Raw genomic sequence first — 17313 nt, 5'->3', positions numbered from 1 at the left:
CTTTAACATAAATCACCAAATTGTTTATTTGAAGTTTTTCCTTTCTTTTTTATGTAGTCACTTATAGCTATAAATTTTTCTCTTGGTACTAAAACTGCTATATCCCATAGGTTTTGTGTTTCCATTATCATTTGTTTCACAAAATATTTTAATTTCTTCATTGATCCACTGTGCATTCAGGGGCATATTCTTTAATTTCCAGATTCTTTAATTTTTTGTTTCAACTTACCATAAGGATTGCAAATACTATCTTATAACCAGAAAACAACTTAACACTGTTTGCATAAACAAACAAGCCAAAGAAAACTCATAAATACTCTCCACCTTAATTTTCCCTTCTGCTTTCAAACTTTTTGTTGTTTCTATTTTTATCTTATTGTACAGACTATGTCTTGAAAATCTGTAGTTATTATGTTTCATTAGTTCATTATTTAGTCTTTCTACTTAGGATATTAGCTTACACAACCCAGTTGCAGTGTTTTAATATTCTGTATTTTTCTATGTACTTACTATTACCAGTGAGATTTGTGTCTTCAGGTGATTATTTATTGTTCATGAATTTCGTTTTTTGATGGAAATATTCCCTTTAGCATTTCTTGTAGGACAGGTCTGGCATAATAAAATTCCTCACCTTTTCCTTATCTGAGAATGTCTTTATTTCTTCTTTATGTTTAAGGGATATTCTCACCAGATATTCTACTCTAGGATAAATGTTATTTTTCTGTCAGCATGTGTCATATCACTCCTGTAAGGAATCCTCTAAAAAGCCTGCTACCAGATGTATTGGTGCTCCATTATATGTTATTTATTTCTTTGTTCTTACTGATTTTAGAATAGTCTCTTTATCCTTGACCTTAGAGAATTTGATTATTAAATGAGTTGAGGTAGTCTTCTTTGGGTTAAATCTGCTTGGCATTCTATAACCTTCTTGTACTTGATATAGATATCATTCTCTAGGTTTGGGAAGTTCTTTGTGATTATCCATTTGAATAAACTTTCTACTCCTATCTCGTTCTCTACTTCTTCCTTAAGGTGAATACTCTTAGATTTGCTTTTTGGAGGTTATTTTTTAGATACTGTAGGCATACTTCATTGTTTTTAATTCTTTATTTTTTTGTCTCCTCTGACTGTGTATTTTCACATAGCTTGTCTTCAAGCTCAACAATTCTTTCTTCTGCTTGATCTATTCTGCTATTAAAGAATAGCACGTGTAATATCTTCTTCAGTATGTCAATTGCATGTTTCGGCTCCAGAATCTCCGCTTGATTTTTTAAAATTATTTCAATCTCTTTGTTCAATTTATCTGATAGAGTTCAGAATTCCTTCTCTGTGTTATCTTGATTTGCTTTGAGTTTCTTCAACAAAACTATTTTGAATTCGTTGTTTGAAAGGTGACATATCTCAGTTTCTCTAGGATTGTTCCCTGGTGCTTTGTTTAGTTCATTTGGTGAGGTCGGGTTTTCTTGGATGGCGTTAATGCTAGCAGATATTCTTCTGTGTCTGGGCACTGAAGAGTTAGGTATTTATTGTTTTCTTCACTGTCTGGGCTTAATTGTAACCATCCTTCTTGGCAAGATGTTCCACATGTTTGAAAGGACTTGGGTGTTGTGACCTAAGCTGTAACTTCTTTACAGGGTGTCAAAATCCCAGCAATGCAGTGGTTCTTGCAGACTTCTGGGGGTACTGTATTGATGGTCTTGCACATGATCTGAGAGAATTCAGGGTGATGAGGGCCCCTGGACCAGGGTAGTTTCTAGGGGACCAGTTTCAAAAACCTTAGATGTCTGTTTGATGTTATGTGGTACTGTATCGGGCTGGCAGTCATATTGCAAGTTGAAATGTTGTGGGGTGGGGGGAGGGGGGAGGGATAGCATTTGGAGATATACCTAATGTTAAATGACGAGTTACTGGGTTCAGCACACCAACATGGCACATGTATACATATGTAACTAACCTGCACGTTGTGCACATGTACCCTAAACCTTAAAGTATAATAATATAAAAAAATCCTCCTCACTGTTCCCTCCCCTTTCCAAAGTCAGAGGAGCCTCACCCTATGGTCTAACACCACTCCAGGCCATGAGGAGTACTGCCAGACAACTGCTGATGTTCCCTTAAGGTTTAGGTGCTCCTAAGTCAGTTTGTGGTGAATGCTGGCTAGCCTAGGATTCACCCTTCTGGGAACTGGGCTCCCATCTGGTCCACGGTATGTCCAAAAATGCCACCCACCAGTCAAGTCCAGGAACTGGGGACCCTGGGAGCCCAGGTGGTTCTCTACCCCCTGTGGCCATGCTGGTACCTGAAGCCAGCAAGTCTCAGAGGCTCACCTAAGGCCCTCAACATAGTATCTGGGTATCACTGCAGGTTATTGAGGGCCAAGGGCTCTTCAGTTAGGCTGGGTGAATGCTGCCAGGACTGCATCATTTCCTTCAGGGCATTGGGTTCCCTTTTGGTTCAGGGTATGTCAAGAAATGTCATCTGGGAGCTAGGGCTTAAAGCAGGGGCCTCATTCCTTTGACAGTTGCCCTATCCTGCTTTGTCTGAGCTGATATCCAAGATGTAAGACAAAGTCTTCCCCGTTCTTCCCTCTCCTCTCCTCAAGCAGAAGGAAGGGGTTTCTTTTGGAGCTGTGAAATGTGAAGCCTGGGGTTAGGGGTTGGGTGATGCCAGCACGATCTTGGCTGCCTCAGCTGCTGCAGTTGGTGTCTCTGAATATTCTGTGTCTTCCCCCAATCCATATTCTCTGAGCCTAGTTCAGCACTAGGACTCACATACGTGTGCAGTCCTTATGTCCTAGACTATCTTTCTAGTTTATTTAGAGACACAATGCATGGTAGGTAGCCCTAGGTGGCAAGATTTGTGGGAACTTGATTTCAGACCCCTGCGGTCAGCAATACTGTCATGGCTAGCATTGGTTTAAATACTCCCTCCATGGGAAGGGGTTAGCTCAGTTTGGTTTGGTTTTCCTTTCTGCTCTAACAGCACAGCATTTTGTTCAATGCCTCACAATTGCTATGTTCTCCCTCCCTCAGTGCCTAGAGCAAGGCTCTGTACACCATGGCACAGCTGCAAGTGTGGGGAGAGGGGAAAGGGTAGTGTCAGTGACTCAAGATTGTCTGACCTATCTCTTACGTGCCTCTTTCAGGGATATGAAGTTAAAACCATGTACTATGAGTGCCAATCTGATAATGTTTTCATTTTATGAAGGTGTTTTTTTTTTCTGTGTACATAGTTGTTAACTTGGTATCTTTGAAGGGGAATGGTTGGTGTCTCCTATTCCACCATCTGGCTTTGCTCTGCCTAATTTGTGGAGACTCTTTATCACGAAGAAATGTCAAAGTTTCTCAAATGTTTTTAGTACTTCTATTAAAATGATCATATACTTTTGTTCATTCTGTTATTGTGATATGTTACATCTATTGGTTTGTGTATGTCTACCCATCTTTATTTTATGCATAGTTTGAAAAACAATACTACTAGTTTTTTATACTGTTTGGTTGAATTCAGCAGTGAAGATAACAGGTGTTGGGCTTTTTTGATAGGTGAATTTTATTGCTGATTTAATCAACTTACTCATTATTTGTTTGTTTTGATTTTCTATTTATTCCTAATACGATCTGTATTAGGAATTTTTATTTTAGCTTGTATTTGTATTTTACAAGCTATTTTATTTTTAGCTTGTATTTGTATTTGTAGCTGTATTTGTATTTTAGCTTGCTTCTCCCTTAGATTCCCCCATGAGATGTACCTAAAGAAAACTTGGACCAAGTGAAAGACAAGGCATTATCTGGTAGCAGCTGCTGGTAGCAGCTGAGATCACCAACAGTAGCTTTCCTTGCTTCTGGAAGTTTTCCTAAAAAACATCCACTGCAGTACAATGGATAATTAGTGGGGCATCACTAAGATTCCTGAACTTTGGAATTTTCTGGAAATAGCATTTTTGACCTTTGTTCCCTCAGTTCTTCCAATAGTTGCAGAAGCCTTTCGTTCCCTTTATTGATACTCTCTTTACTCAAAAAATGAGAAATAAAATAAATTAATGTTTTATATTACTTTTGGATTCAGTCCATTACTGTCCCTAAATAATATTTTACAAGTACATTTCAGGGAATCAATTCCACAGATGGTTGTGAAACCACTAACTGGAATTATTGAAGCATTTTGCAAAACTCTCTGAACTTTGATATTTACTAAGTGAACTTAAAGGCCTAGCTTCGTGGTAGTTTCCTCAAATTCGGAATCACCCTTGGTAACTAATAATGAAAGATTTCAAACTCCAAAGAGTACAACTGAAACTTTTGCATTACTATACTACTGAGAATATCTAACATGTTGTTACTAATTAATGTCATTCTCACCTTGTGGGTTTCCTATGCTAATGGACAAGGTAAATTGAAAGAGATCTAAACACTCAGCTCCCATCTTAAATGTAACTTCATGTAATATCTAGCTTCCTATGTCTCCATGTCTACAATTTTTTATGAACCAAAGAGGATTTATTCACTATGCTAGTAGAAATAGCATATTTTGTAAGACTATAACAGAAATTAATTTTATGAAAAATTATCTCATTTTAACTTAAACAATGAATAATATTTTCTTTGTTTTATAAGTTCTACAGTGTAAAAGACATTTAATATTGATTATGGAGATATGTGAATATACTCATGAAACTTTAAGTAGGAAACATGTCACTAGACAGATTCTAACCTTAAAATGTTCAGAAGTTTCTTATTTGTAATGCAAGGGGAGTGACTGATATTTTCATAATCTTACAGATGGTGATTTTTTATAGATTCATATATCAAAACATCAAAGAGTACATTTTAAATTCTGCAGTTTCTTTTATTTCTATAATAACTTAAGAAAGCTGCTAAAATGAATTAACATTAATATGAACTTAATATTTCAACAAGATTAGCAACATGTAAATCACAACATGTAAATCACAACATGAATGTAATCAAAAAGTAGACTATATACTTAACTTACTTTTAAATGACAGTAAATTTTGCATTTCTGAGCTCACTAGCAAATGTTCAATAAATAAATACATAAATAATTATTTTTTATAGCTTTATGTTATTGTTCACTGATTTGTTTTCTCCTCAACAGTCATATATTTTCTATATTAACTATCTTTTTGAATGCAGGCCTTGCATATTAAAGAACTATATCGTAACATTAGCAGTGGAACCACATGGGTCAAAAATCATGGACAATCAAGGGTTTGTGGCCATTAATGAAGAATATAAATTTTGTAATTATCCAAAACTTCATAATATTTCAACAAATGTAGTGGAGGGTAATACTGGAAATCCAATTATCAATTTATGAGAGTATCTTTTCCCTCAGCCTCTCTTCTCAAAGCTATGCCACTTTATTTGATTCTAGGTAAAGAGCTTTAGGTTTTACAGTGTTATCTATCACATGATTTGCTAGTTTTATTTCTTGTGCAAAATCAAACTTGATCTGTGCCAAAATGGAAAGAAAAGGAAATTCTCCTGTTATTTCCTTTGTTAACTGAACTGATACAGGTACATTTTTTTCAAATAAAGATTAAATAGATTAAAGTAGAATGAAAAGAATAAAAGTAGTACCATTTTGAAATGACTGGAATTAGAGAAGCATATGCACTATACTTTCTTACTTACTTTCTTAAAAGCACTATAAAAAATGAATGATGACAAATTCTTCCTTATCTGATATTCCAGTTGAAAACTTGTCTCCTCCAATGAACTTTTTGTAAGAGTAAACTTGAGCAAAATGTCTTGTAAATTTGGGTCGCACCTATATTTCTCAAAGGAGAAAGTAACTCATTGGGTTACTTTCAACGTCTTGGTTAGAGAGAAACATCTTTGTGTATTCAGTAGCATTGGCTCAACTGCATCCCGCCAAAATTCATTTGTTAAAGTCCAAATTCCCAATACCTGAGAATGTGACTGCATTTGGAGAAGGAGTGCTTAAAAATGTAATTAAGTTAAAGGTCAATGATTCAGGTGGGTCCTACTCCAATATAACTGGTGTCTATATAAGAAGAGAAAATAAGAACACACCATATAGAGAAAGATCACGCAAGGCATAGAAAGAATACAACCATTTACAAGGTAAAGGAAGAGGTCTCAGAAGAATCCAATCCTGTTGAAAGCTCTATCTCAAACTATTAGCCTCCAGAACTGTGAGAAAATAAATTTCTATGAAATCAGTGGTACTTTGTTATGGTAGCTCTAGCAGATGAATACCATGATATTTACACAATTTATTAAAAGAACATTAATAACTAAAAATAACTTTTTACTTTTTACTCAAGAGTATATATATATGTAGCCACCACACAGATTTTAGAGGCTATTCATCAGAATTTGGTAATTATATCTTGGGTGTATTTTCCTGCTGATTTTTGTCTTCTTGAATACTTTATGTGTATATATATCTGTATTCATCTATATTCAGAATCTAGTAAATCAAATCTAAGAAATATTTTTCATATCATTAATGAAGGACATACTTTGTGAATTGCTTATGCTAATAAAATTTTTTTTAATGGTAGTTGATATTTCAGTTCTGAACAATAAAATCGGCACACCAATTCTTTTGGAAACCACACTATTTGAAAGACAAACTCGACAGAAAATTTGTAATTGTAACCTATTATAATGTTCATTGAATTTGTATTGGCCATTATTTCTTCCATTAAGTCATAAGTTATTTATACTTATTTAAAGATAGGTTGTCAAGAACATTATTTTTAATCATGAATATCCTTTCAGAATTGTATAAATTTTATATTCATCTACTAGAGTTGCCGTAACAAAGTGTCAAGGGTGACAATTAGTAATGTAGTGCAGGGTTGCTTCTAAATCCCTTTTAAACTGATCATTTTCAGTACCCAATGCATTACAATTAATTGCCATTGTACTTCTTTGGGATGCTCAAATTTGTTTCAAATCTCACTAAGAAGCTGGCTTTTGTGTATATTTCATGTGCCCCCCATTAAGCTTTGGCATAACAAAAGGTCCCATGCTTTCCTTGACTTTTCCTACTACAGACTAACTTTCAATAATTTCTGTATGAAATTCCAGTGCCTTTTAGTGGGAAAAACGATTTTTAGAAACAAACCTAAACTATGAAAAACTCACTTCAGGTTTGAAATTATCGTTGACTAAGAAAAATAATTTTTGGCCGGGTGGGGTGGCTCACACCTTCATCCCAGCACTTTGGAGGGCCAAGGCGCGCAGATCACTTGAGACCGGGAGTTGGAGACCAACCTGGCCAACATGATGAAATGCTTTCTCTACTAAAAATTCAAAAAATTAGCCGGATGTAGTGGCACACACCTGTAATTCCAGCTTCTCAGGAGACTGAGGCAGGAGTATCACTTGAACCCGGGAAGCAGAGGTTGAAGTGAGCTGAGATCGCGCCACTGCACTCTAGCCTTGGCGACAGAGCAAGACTGTTAAAAATAAAAATAAAGAAAGATTTAAATGATTTCCTTTAATTAAGGCCACCATAGTCTCCAAGACTGACCTTATTAGTCTCAACTAAAGAAGACCATTGAGTTCTTGCTGGGTTCTCCCTCACAGCACAGAGTCTAGAAACAGCCTGTCAGCAAACAGATGGGGCTGTGTGCTACGGTAGTTTGGGGTTTCAAGTTTTTTTCATTTTCTTTGTCATTACGGTCATGTGCTGGGTGATTTCCAGTGTTCTTGAAATATATTTTGTACAGTTTTCTAATTTTTTTCCAGTGGGAGGTTATGTTGATACCAGCTATTCCATCCAATAGGAAATAGAATCCGTGGTATGCCTTTCAAAAGATGTTATGTTATCAAATATTATTCCACACCTTTAATTCTTAATTTTAAACCTCTAGAGCAGGGCACAGTGGTGTGTGCCTCTAGTCCCAGCCACTGGTAATTCTGAAGTAGGAGGATCACTTGAGCCCAGGTGTTCAAGGCTGCAGTGAGCTATGACTGCACCAGTGCACTTCAACCTGGGCAACAGAGTGAGACCCTGTCTTCACTAAATTTACACTTCTAGAAAATTGAGTCTTCTTAAAACAGCTGAAACTGTGACAGTTTTTCAGTAAACAGTTAAGTCATAGCCTCTTTCTATTACTAGGGGATTAAACACTATTAACATTTGCAAAAAACAAAAAAAAAAAGAACAAATGTTATGAATACCAGAAAATTGCAGTGATTGAATAGGGTTTAGGATTTATAGCCTTCAGTGATGGCATAAATATTTCCATGCTCTCTCTATGTCATGAACAAGCTCTCTTCATTTCGTGGGATGATGGCTATTGTCAGCCCAACAATTATAATTTAGAAGCTTGACAAATTAAGTTTGACCAGCTGTATCCCATACAAGCTGGCTCTTGTGTACAGTCTGTAAGACTTTGTTAGGCTTTGATTAAGTCTGTTGCTTTGTGACACAAAAAATATCAGGGGTTTAATTCATGTTTTCCCCGTCTAAGAACTAGAATCAACCATACCTCCAATAAGTTCTGGTTCCATTCAGTGGGTAATGACATTTAGAAACTAAGTTGCCAAAATAAACTTGCTTCAAAACTTAGCACATTTTATTTAATCTGACAAAGAACACATCTTTTTGTTCAAGTTCTCAGAATATTGCTACCTTTCCCTCTCTGCCTGTCCCTTATTCCAAAAGCATAAGGCAACATATTGAGGTTATCAGAGTAGATGGAGGAAGTCAGAATCTCCAAAGTGGAAGAATTTAGCGGAACACTCTATGTCCAAGGTTGAATGGTAGCTCAAGAACGCTGTGGAGAGTTAATAAAGTTTCAGGGCAACTAGACTCCTAATGATAGCTGCACAGTCTGTTTTTTCATGTAAGGTAACATTTTGCAAGTTATGGTAATCTATGTTGCAGGGATTAGTGCAGTGCAATCTCTGGGGGCTGTTATTCCGTTTACAACACCATGCAATAACCTTATATGAATAAAGCAGCTGGGAAACCCTACATCAGCCAAGATTATTTATTTATTTATTTATTTATTTACTTACTTATTTACTTATTTATTTTTTGAGACAGAGTCTCACTGTGTTGCCCAGGCTGGAGTACAATGGTGGGATCTTGGCTCCCTGCAAATTCTACCTTCAAAGTTCAAGCAATTCTTGTGCCTCAGCCTCCTGAGTAGTTGGGATTACAGGCATGTGTCACCACACCCAGCTAATTTTTGTATTCTTAGTAGAGCCAGGGTTTCACCAAATTGGCCAGGCTGGTCTCCAACTCCCAACCTCAGGCGATCCACCAACCTTGGTATCCCAAAGTGCTGATGTAACAGTCATGAGCCACTGTACCCAGACAGATCAATTGTTTTCAATGGCATTTTGTTTTTACAATTAGATTTTTTAAAAGATGATAATCAATAAAGAATTGCCATCCAAATATTGGAATAAAATACAGAGATTTAGGGATACAAGTTTTATATAAGTGAAATGAGTCACATTCTAGTGGGATTTGCTTGAGTAAACTGCAATCAAACCATTAAAGTGCCTATAACAGTACATAAAACTAGTTACTTTAAATATTTATGAGATTATTAGAAAATATTTCAATTTTTTTGTGTATACTTGATTTATTTGGATTATTTACTTTGTCTTGAATGTCAATTATGTAGTTTACATAAGAATTAATATATACTTTTATGAACTAACCATTAATGAAAGATGATTAAATAAGAAAAATAAACACATATTCATACACATAACTATTTCTAATTGAATCAGAAGATATTCATAATGAGTTAGTTTTTATAAACATACTAGTGATGGAGTTGAGAATAATGGAAAGGTTCAAAAAACCTAGAAGATGGGTTTTTTAAAAAGTCTTTGATATTTAGTTACCCATTTGGTAAAATTGGGAATAATTTGCTTTATAATTTCCCTCCAACTTTCTGCCCATATGGGCGAAACTGGCCAAAAGAAAGGGGCTACAGTCCCCACACAAGTTCAAAACCCAGCAGGGCACTCCTTAAATCTTAAATCTCCAAAAAAGGTCTCATTTGACTCCTCATCTCACATCCAGGACACACTGGTGCAAGGGGTAGGCTTCCAAGGCCTTGGGTAGCTCCACTTCTGTGGCTTTGCAGGGTTCAGCCCCCAGGGCTACTCTCATGGGCTGGCATTGAGTGCCTGCAGCCTTTCCAGGTGCATAGTACAAGCTGTTGGTGTATCTACCATTCTGTGGTCTGGAGGAGAGTAGCCCCCTACTCATAGCTCCACTAGGCAGTGCCTCAGTGGTGACTCTGTGTGGGGGTTCCAACCCTACATTTCCCTTCCACTCTGCCCTAGCAGAGGTTCTCCATGAACCTGCAGACTCCACCCCTGCAGACTTCTGCCTGAACATGCAGAAGTTTCCATACAACCTCAGAAATCCAGGAAGAGGTTCCCACCTGGAACCAAAAAAAAACCTCAAATCTTGTCTTCTGTGCACCCACAGGCACAACACCATGTGGAAGCTGCCAAAGTCCGAGGTTTGCACCTTCTGAAAAAATGACCTGAGCTATATGTTGGCCCCATTTAGCCACGGCTGGAGCTGGAGCAGCTAGGACTCAGCAGGGCACCAGGTCGTGAGGCTGCACACAGCAGCAGGGCCCAGGCCCATGAAAATATTTTTCCCTCCTAGGCCTTTGGGCCTGTGATGGGGAAAGCCTCAAAGATCTCTGACATGCCCTGGAGTCATTTTCCCCATTGTCTTAGGCTATTAACATTTGGCTTCTTGTAACTTATGCAAATTTCTGCAGCAGGATTGAATTACTCCCCAGAATATGAGTTTTCTCTTCTACCACATGGTCAGGCAGCAAATTTTGCAAACTTTTATACTCTGTCACTCTTGAACATTTTGCTGCTTAGAAATTTCCTACTCCAGTTACCCTAAATCATCTCTCTCAACTTCAAAGTTCCACACATCTCTAGGGCAGGGGCAAATTGACACTAGTCTCTTTGCTATAGCATAGCAAGAGTGACCTTTGCTCCAGTTCCTAATAAGTTTCTCATCTCCATCTAAGACCACTTCAGCCTGGACTTCATTGTCCATATCTCTATAAGCATTTTGGTCAAAACCATTGAACAAGTCTCAAGGGGGTTCCAAACTTTCCCTCATCTTCCTATCTTCTTCTGAGCCCCCTAAGCTGTTCCAACCTCTGCCTGTTACCCAGTTCCAAAGTCACTTCCACATTTTCAGGTATCTTTATAGCAGTGCCCACTGTACCAATCTACTGTATTAGTCCACTGTCACACTGCTATAAAGAACTTCTCCAACCTGGGTAATATATCAGTAAAATAGGTTTGGCCAGACATGGTGGCTCACACCTGTAATCCTAGCACTTTGGGAGACAGGGGCAGGTGAATCACTTGAGGTCAGGAATTTGGGACTAGCCTGACCCACATGGTGAAACTCTGTCTTTGATAAAATATAAAAATTAGCTGGGCATGGTGGTGCACTCCTGTAATCTCGGCTATTTGGGAGGCTGAGGCATGAGAATCACTTGAGCTGGGGAGGCAGAGGCTGCAGTGAGCCGAGATAGTGCCACTGTACTGCAGTCTGGGTGACAGAGCAAGACTCTGTCTCAAAAAAATAATAATAATAAATAAATAAAATAGGTTTAATTGACTCACAGTTCCACATGGCTGTGGCTTCAGAAAACTTACAATCATGGCAGAAGCAGGGGCAGGCACTTCTTCACAAGGCAGCAGGAGAGAGACAAGTGGACGAAGGAGGAACTTCCAAACACTTATAAAACCATCAGATCTCATGAGAACTCACTCACTATCATGAGAACAGCATGGGGGAAGCCATCCCCATGATCCAACCACCCCCCACCAGGTCTCTGCCTCAATATCTGGGGATTACAATTCAAGATAAGATGTGAGTGGTGTGAGTGGAGACACAAAGCCTAACTATATCAGGTGACAAGTATGTGCAATAAATGATGTGAATGCAAAAGAGAGCAATCTCAAGTGCTCCAGCTACCAATATCTCCTCAGTCTTCTAATATCATTCCCTTCTTGTATTTTTGATAGATTTGGAATAGTTTAATGTAATTAAGTCAAAATAGATGTATATTTTTTCGAGTTATGAGAAAAATATTGTATAGTATTCGTTAGTTCTACATGTCACTATTAGTTTATGCCTTATGGTCAATCTGGGAAGTGTTCAGTCATTTTTTTGTTTTCAGCCCAATACTTTTTCTCTTCTCTTTCTGGATTGCCTCTCCTTATTTGTTGTTGTTTGTCTTATTCTAAAGTTCTCTAAGCTCAGTTCAGCTTTCTGTTTTCAGTCTATTTTCAGACTGGGTAATTAATATTGCTCTGTATTGAAGTTCATGAATTTATTCATCTGTCATCTCCCAATGTATTATTAAGCCTATCCAGATGATTTTTTTTAATTATTGTTTTACTATTTGGGTTTATAATTCCTATTGGATTTTTTAAAGCATCATCAATTTCAACATCTGTGTCTTCTTAGTGTTGTCTTTTGTTATTAATAATTGTCTTTTCCCTTTTGAGAGTTTCCTGGTCCTTAATATGAAGAGTAATTTTTAAATTTATTCTAGATATTTTAGGTGTTATATTTTGAGTACTGGATTGCAAAAATCTTATTTGGCAGGTTCCATTGCTGCCATGGTGGGTATAAGCCCAGGTTTCCCATTTGGCTTCTGCTGACATCAATCATGGGAAAAGGGAGCAGTGTCTTGTTACTTGACCATGTGGGTAGAAGTCTAGGTTCCTCAGTTGACCTCTGTTTATCTGGAAGTGTGGTGGGTGGTCACTGGCTTCTTAGGATCTTTCCTACAGTATGTAAGTTATTGTTAAAAATGATTTTTGTCTTGTAAGGCTGCTCTTTTCCTGGGCTTTTGGGTATAGAAAGTAGGCTCTTCTGGGGATTTTCTTTTTCTGTCTGAACCTCATATCAATACTGGGTTGCAGTCTTCTCCAGTGTCCTATCCAGGATACAAAGGAGTCCAAAAGAAAACCCACATGACACCCTGCTGTGTCATTCCTTGAGTCCTGAAGTCTCCAGCAACTTCAAATTCTCTACATCTTTCAGAGTTTTTTTATGTTCTTTTCCTTTTTTTTTTTTTTACTTTGTGTTCAAAATTTGAGTTGTACTTAGCATAAGGAAAAGGTAGAAAAGTTTGTTCCTCATTTTGCCAATACCAAGAATCCAGCAATTCCCTTTTAGTTTCTATTAATTTGTATTCTTTAAATTTTTCAAGGAGTTAATGTTTCTTTTGTAAGCCAAATGAAAATAAAGAATGAAATGACTACAGACCCAATAAACTCCAAAGAATGTTGAATTTAAAATAAGAAACTTTCTGTGTTTTGTCATAGCTTTCTATCTGTTTAGCATGTATTCATTTAGAAAAACATTTCTTAATCCTGGAATACTACAAAGTGTCATCTTTGTTAATGCTGTATGTGTTCATTCAGGGAGGAGAAAAGAACTGAAAATTTAACTTTCAGTTTGTAGGATAAATTTTACTCCGGGAATCATTTCATTCAGCACAAATCACAAAAGCCCTGATAGAATATAAAGTGCCTTGTTTGTATTTGCCTTATTTGAACTTGTATTTTTATTTACTCTCCCAGTAAATCAAATGATGTTTTTTTAGTTTCTGCAGAAAAATGTGGGCCCCCTCCACCTATTGACAATGGAGACATTACTTCATTCCCATTGTCAGTATATGCTCCAGGTTCATCAGTTGAGTACCAATGCCAGAACTTGTATCAACTTGAGGGTAACAATCAAATAACATGTAGAAACGGACAATGGTCAGAACCACCAAAATGCTTAGGTAAGTACTTTAATATTCTCATGGATTCTGGAAAAAATCAGTGATATTTCACTGTTTGTAATAGAATTTTCACAGATTAACAAACAAGCATTCTGCTGAATGCTTGCCTACCAAATGTCTATATGATACAAACTGATATTTCACTGTTTGTAATAGAATTTTCACAGATTAACAAACAAGCATTCTGCTGAATGCTTGCCTACCAAATGTCTGTATGATAGAATGTAAAGTTTAGAAATTTTTCTCTTTATATTTATATTTTATTTAAAAACATTTAGTTGATAAAAAGAATACATATTTATGTTCTACAACATGTTGATTTGATATATTCATAAAGCAATGATTACTATAAATTAATTAACACATTCATCACCACCTATGGTTACCATTGTGTGTAAGTGTGTGTGTGTGTGTGTGTGTGTGTGTGAGAGAGACAGAGAGAGAGAGAGATGAGGACTCTTAAAATCTGCTCTCTTTTCAAATTTCAAGTAAATAATACCATATTATTAGCTATTAATGTCATTACATTTCTCTATTTGATTCCCAGTTCTTGTTCATCTTATTACTGAAAGTTTGGATTCTTTCACCAATATCATAATCAAACAAAAACAGCAATGATAGGTTCTAAAATGCAACTATCTTAATATGACAATTGATGTTATGAATCTTCAGTAATAACATCTAATTATCATCCATTAAACATAGTACCTCATTTTTACATCATTTACCATTTTAAATTTACTTAAATCTATATTTTGTTTTTACAGCATTGGTTTGAAAAGGATTTTGAGAGGTAATTCCTCAACCATCATATAACATTCTACTTGAAAACCTGAGAGTCTATGAAGATTTGCATACTACTTAATGTTTTATGTTCATTTTTTTCTACTTTCAGATCCATGTGTAATATCACAAGAAATTATGGAAAAATATAACATAAAATTAAAGTGGACAAACCAACAAAAGCTTTATTCAAGAACAGGTGACATAGTTGAATTTGTTTGTAAATCTGGATATCATCCAACAAAATCTCATTCATTTCAAGCAATGTGTCAGAATGGGAAACTGGTATATCCCAGTTGTGAAGAAAAATAGAATCAATGGCATTACTATTAGTAAAATGCACACCTTTTTCTGAATTTACTATTAAATTTGTTTTCAATTTCATTTTTCAAGTACTGTTTTACTCATTTTTATTCATAAATAAAGTTTTGTGTTGATTTGTGAAAATGCAATTACAATCTGAGATGTGTCACAATGATGAGGACTATCTTCACCAAATCTAAGTAACAACCTAGGAATTGTCTGTTTTTTCTTTTTTAAAAAATTGACAATAACTGTATATATTCATGGAGTACATAGTAATGTTTCCATATATATAATGTATAATGGTCAGTTAGGGTAATTAGTATATCCATTATCTCAAACATTTTTCATTTCTTTGGGTAGGAGCATTAAATATTCTCCTTCCAGTTATTTGGTACTTCATAGTATATTACTGGTAACTGAAGGAATTATATCTAGACGTTACCCCAGGTATCTTGAAATGTCAATTCCTAACAGTCACAGCCTGGGAGTTCATGTCTGCCTTCTTTCAGAGCTTGTAACTATGTATATCCACATAGATAATCAAAATAATTTGTGTTTTGGTGAGAATTAGCAGCTGCAATGGCTAGTTTTATGTGTCAACTTGCCTAGGCTATCAAGCCTAGTTATTTAATCAAATGTTAATCTAAGTGTTGCTGTGAAGAAGGTATTTTATAGATGGAGTTAATAACATCTACAATAAGCTGACTTTAAGTAAAGATTACCCTTGATAATGTGGGTGGGTCACATTCAGTCAATTGAAGCAATAAGAGTCAAAACTTAGGCTTCCCAGAGAAGAAGTTCTACCTCAAGACTGTAACATCAACCCTTGTCTGAGCTTCTACTCCATTAGCCTATGAATTTTGGACTTGCATATACCCACAAATTAAGTAAACCAATAGCATAAAAATATCTCTCTCTATCTCATCTATCTACATACATCTCACACTGTACATTCTGTTTCTCTGGGAAACACTAATACATCATCTTACCACTTAATTTTTTTAACCAATTAAAATCTGTCACTATCTTCCTAGGATTTGTATCACTTAATATTCACTAGAGAGGTTAGTTTGATCAATTATAAAATTCTCATTTAACAAGAACAACTAAGACCTGGTGAAGAGAGAACTTTTCCAAAGTCTGACTATAAGCTGGTAATTGAATTCACCATCAAATTACAAACCATTTATTTTAAAGAATCTGGGGTTAAAATTAACCTGGCAGGCACCAATATTTTTCTGTTTTGCAAAACAGACCACATATTTAATGTTATTTCTCTAGTATTTATGGTCATCTGATCTCTAAAACCTGGCGCTTGGAAGGTAGGATCTGTTGATGAAGGGTCAGAGCAAAGGAGTGCCATGATATAAACTGTATCTTCCCAAATCTCCATCAGAACCTTTTTTTTTTTTTTTTGGGGGGTATGAATTTATTTATTTATTTATTTATTTTTATTATACTTTAAGTTTTAGGGTACATGTGCACATTGTGCAGGTTAGTTACATATGTATACATGTGCCATGCTGGTGCGCTGCACCCACCAACTCGTCATCCAGCATTAGGTACATCTCCCAATGCTATCCCTCCCCCCTCCCCCCTCCCCACCACAGTCCCCAGAGTATGATATTCCCCTTCCTGTGTCCATGTGATCTCATTGTTCAATTCCCACCTATGAGTGAGAATATGCGGTGTTTGGTTTTTTGTTCTTGCGATAGTTTACTGAGAATGATGGTTTCCAATTTCATCCATGTCCCTACAAAGGATATGAACTCATCATTTTTTATGGCTGCATAGTATTCCATGGTGTATATGTGCCACATTTTCTTAATCCAGTGTATCATTGTTGGACATTTGGGTTGGTTCCAAGTCTTTGCTATTGTGAATAATGCCGCAATAAACATACGTGTGCATGTGTCTTTATAGCAGCATGATTTATAGTCATTTGGGTATATACCCAGTAATGGGATGGCTGGGTCAAATGGTATTTCTAGTTCTAGATCCCTGAGGAATCGCCACACTGACTACAACTATCTGATCTTTGACAAACCTGAGAAAAACAAGCAATGGGGAAAGGATTCCCTATTTAATAAATGGTGCTGGGAAAACTGGCTAGCCATATGTAGAAAGCTGAAACTGGATCCCTTCCTTACACCTTATACAAAAATCAATTCAAGATGGATTAAAGATTTAAACGTTAGACCTAAAACCATAAAAACCCTAGAAGAAAACCTAGGCATTACCATTCAGGACATAGGCGTGGGCAAGGACTTCATGTCCAAAACACCAAAAGCAATGGCAACAAAAGCCAAAATTGACAAATGGGATCTAATTAAACTAAAGAGCTTCTGCACAGCAAAAGAAACTACCATCAGAGTGAATAGGCAACCTACAACATGGGAGAAAAT

General features: G+C 36.3%; 1 protein-coding gene across 1 annotated transcript; it reads left to right on the top strand.

The window, feature by feature from the left end:
- The first annotated feature begins 4329 nt into the window (after positions 1 to 4329).
- LOC117976634 (complement factor H-related protein 2) lies at positions 4330 to 14914 on the top strand. Its single transcript, XM_055110197.1, has 3 exons — positions 4330 to 4387; positions 13637 to 13819; positions 14715 to 14914. The coding sequence occupies exons 1-3, from the start codon at positions 4330 to 4332 to the stop codon at positions 14912 to 14914; spliced, it is 441 nt and encodes a 146-aa protein (XP_054966172.1).
- Positions 14915 to 17313: the final 2399 nt, after the last annotated feature.

The sequence above is a fragment of the Pan paniscus genome, chromosome 1 (genome assembly GCF_029289425.2).
Source record: "Pan paniscus chromosome 1, NHGRI_mPanPan1-v2.0_pri, whole genome shotgun sequence".
Taxonomy (NCBI): domain Eukaryota; kingdom Metazoa; phylum Chordata; class Mammalia; order Primates; family Hominidae; genus Pan; species Pan paniscus.
The sequence above is the reverse complement of the archived record's forward strand: the minus strand, read 5'-3'. Positions and strand labels throughout refer to the sequence as shown.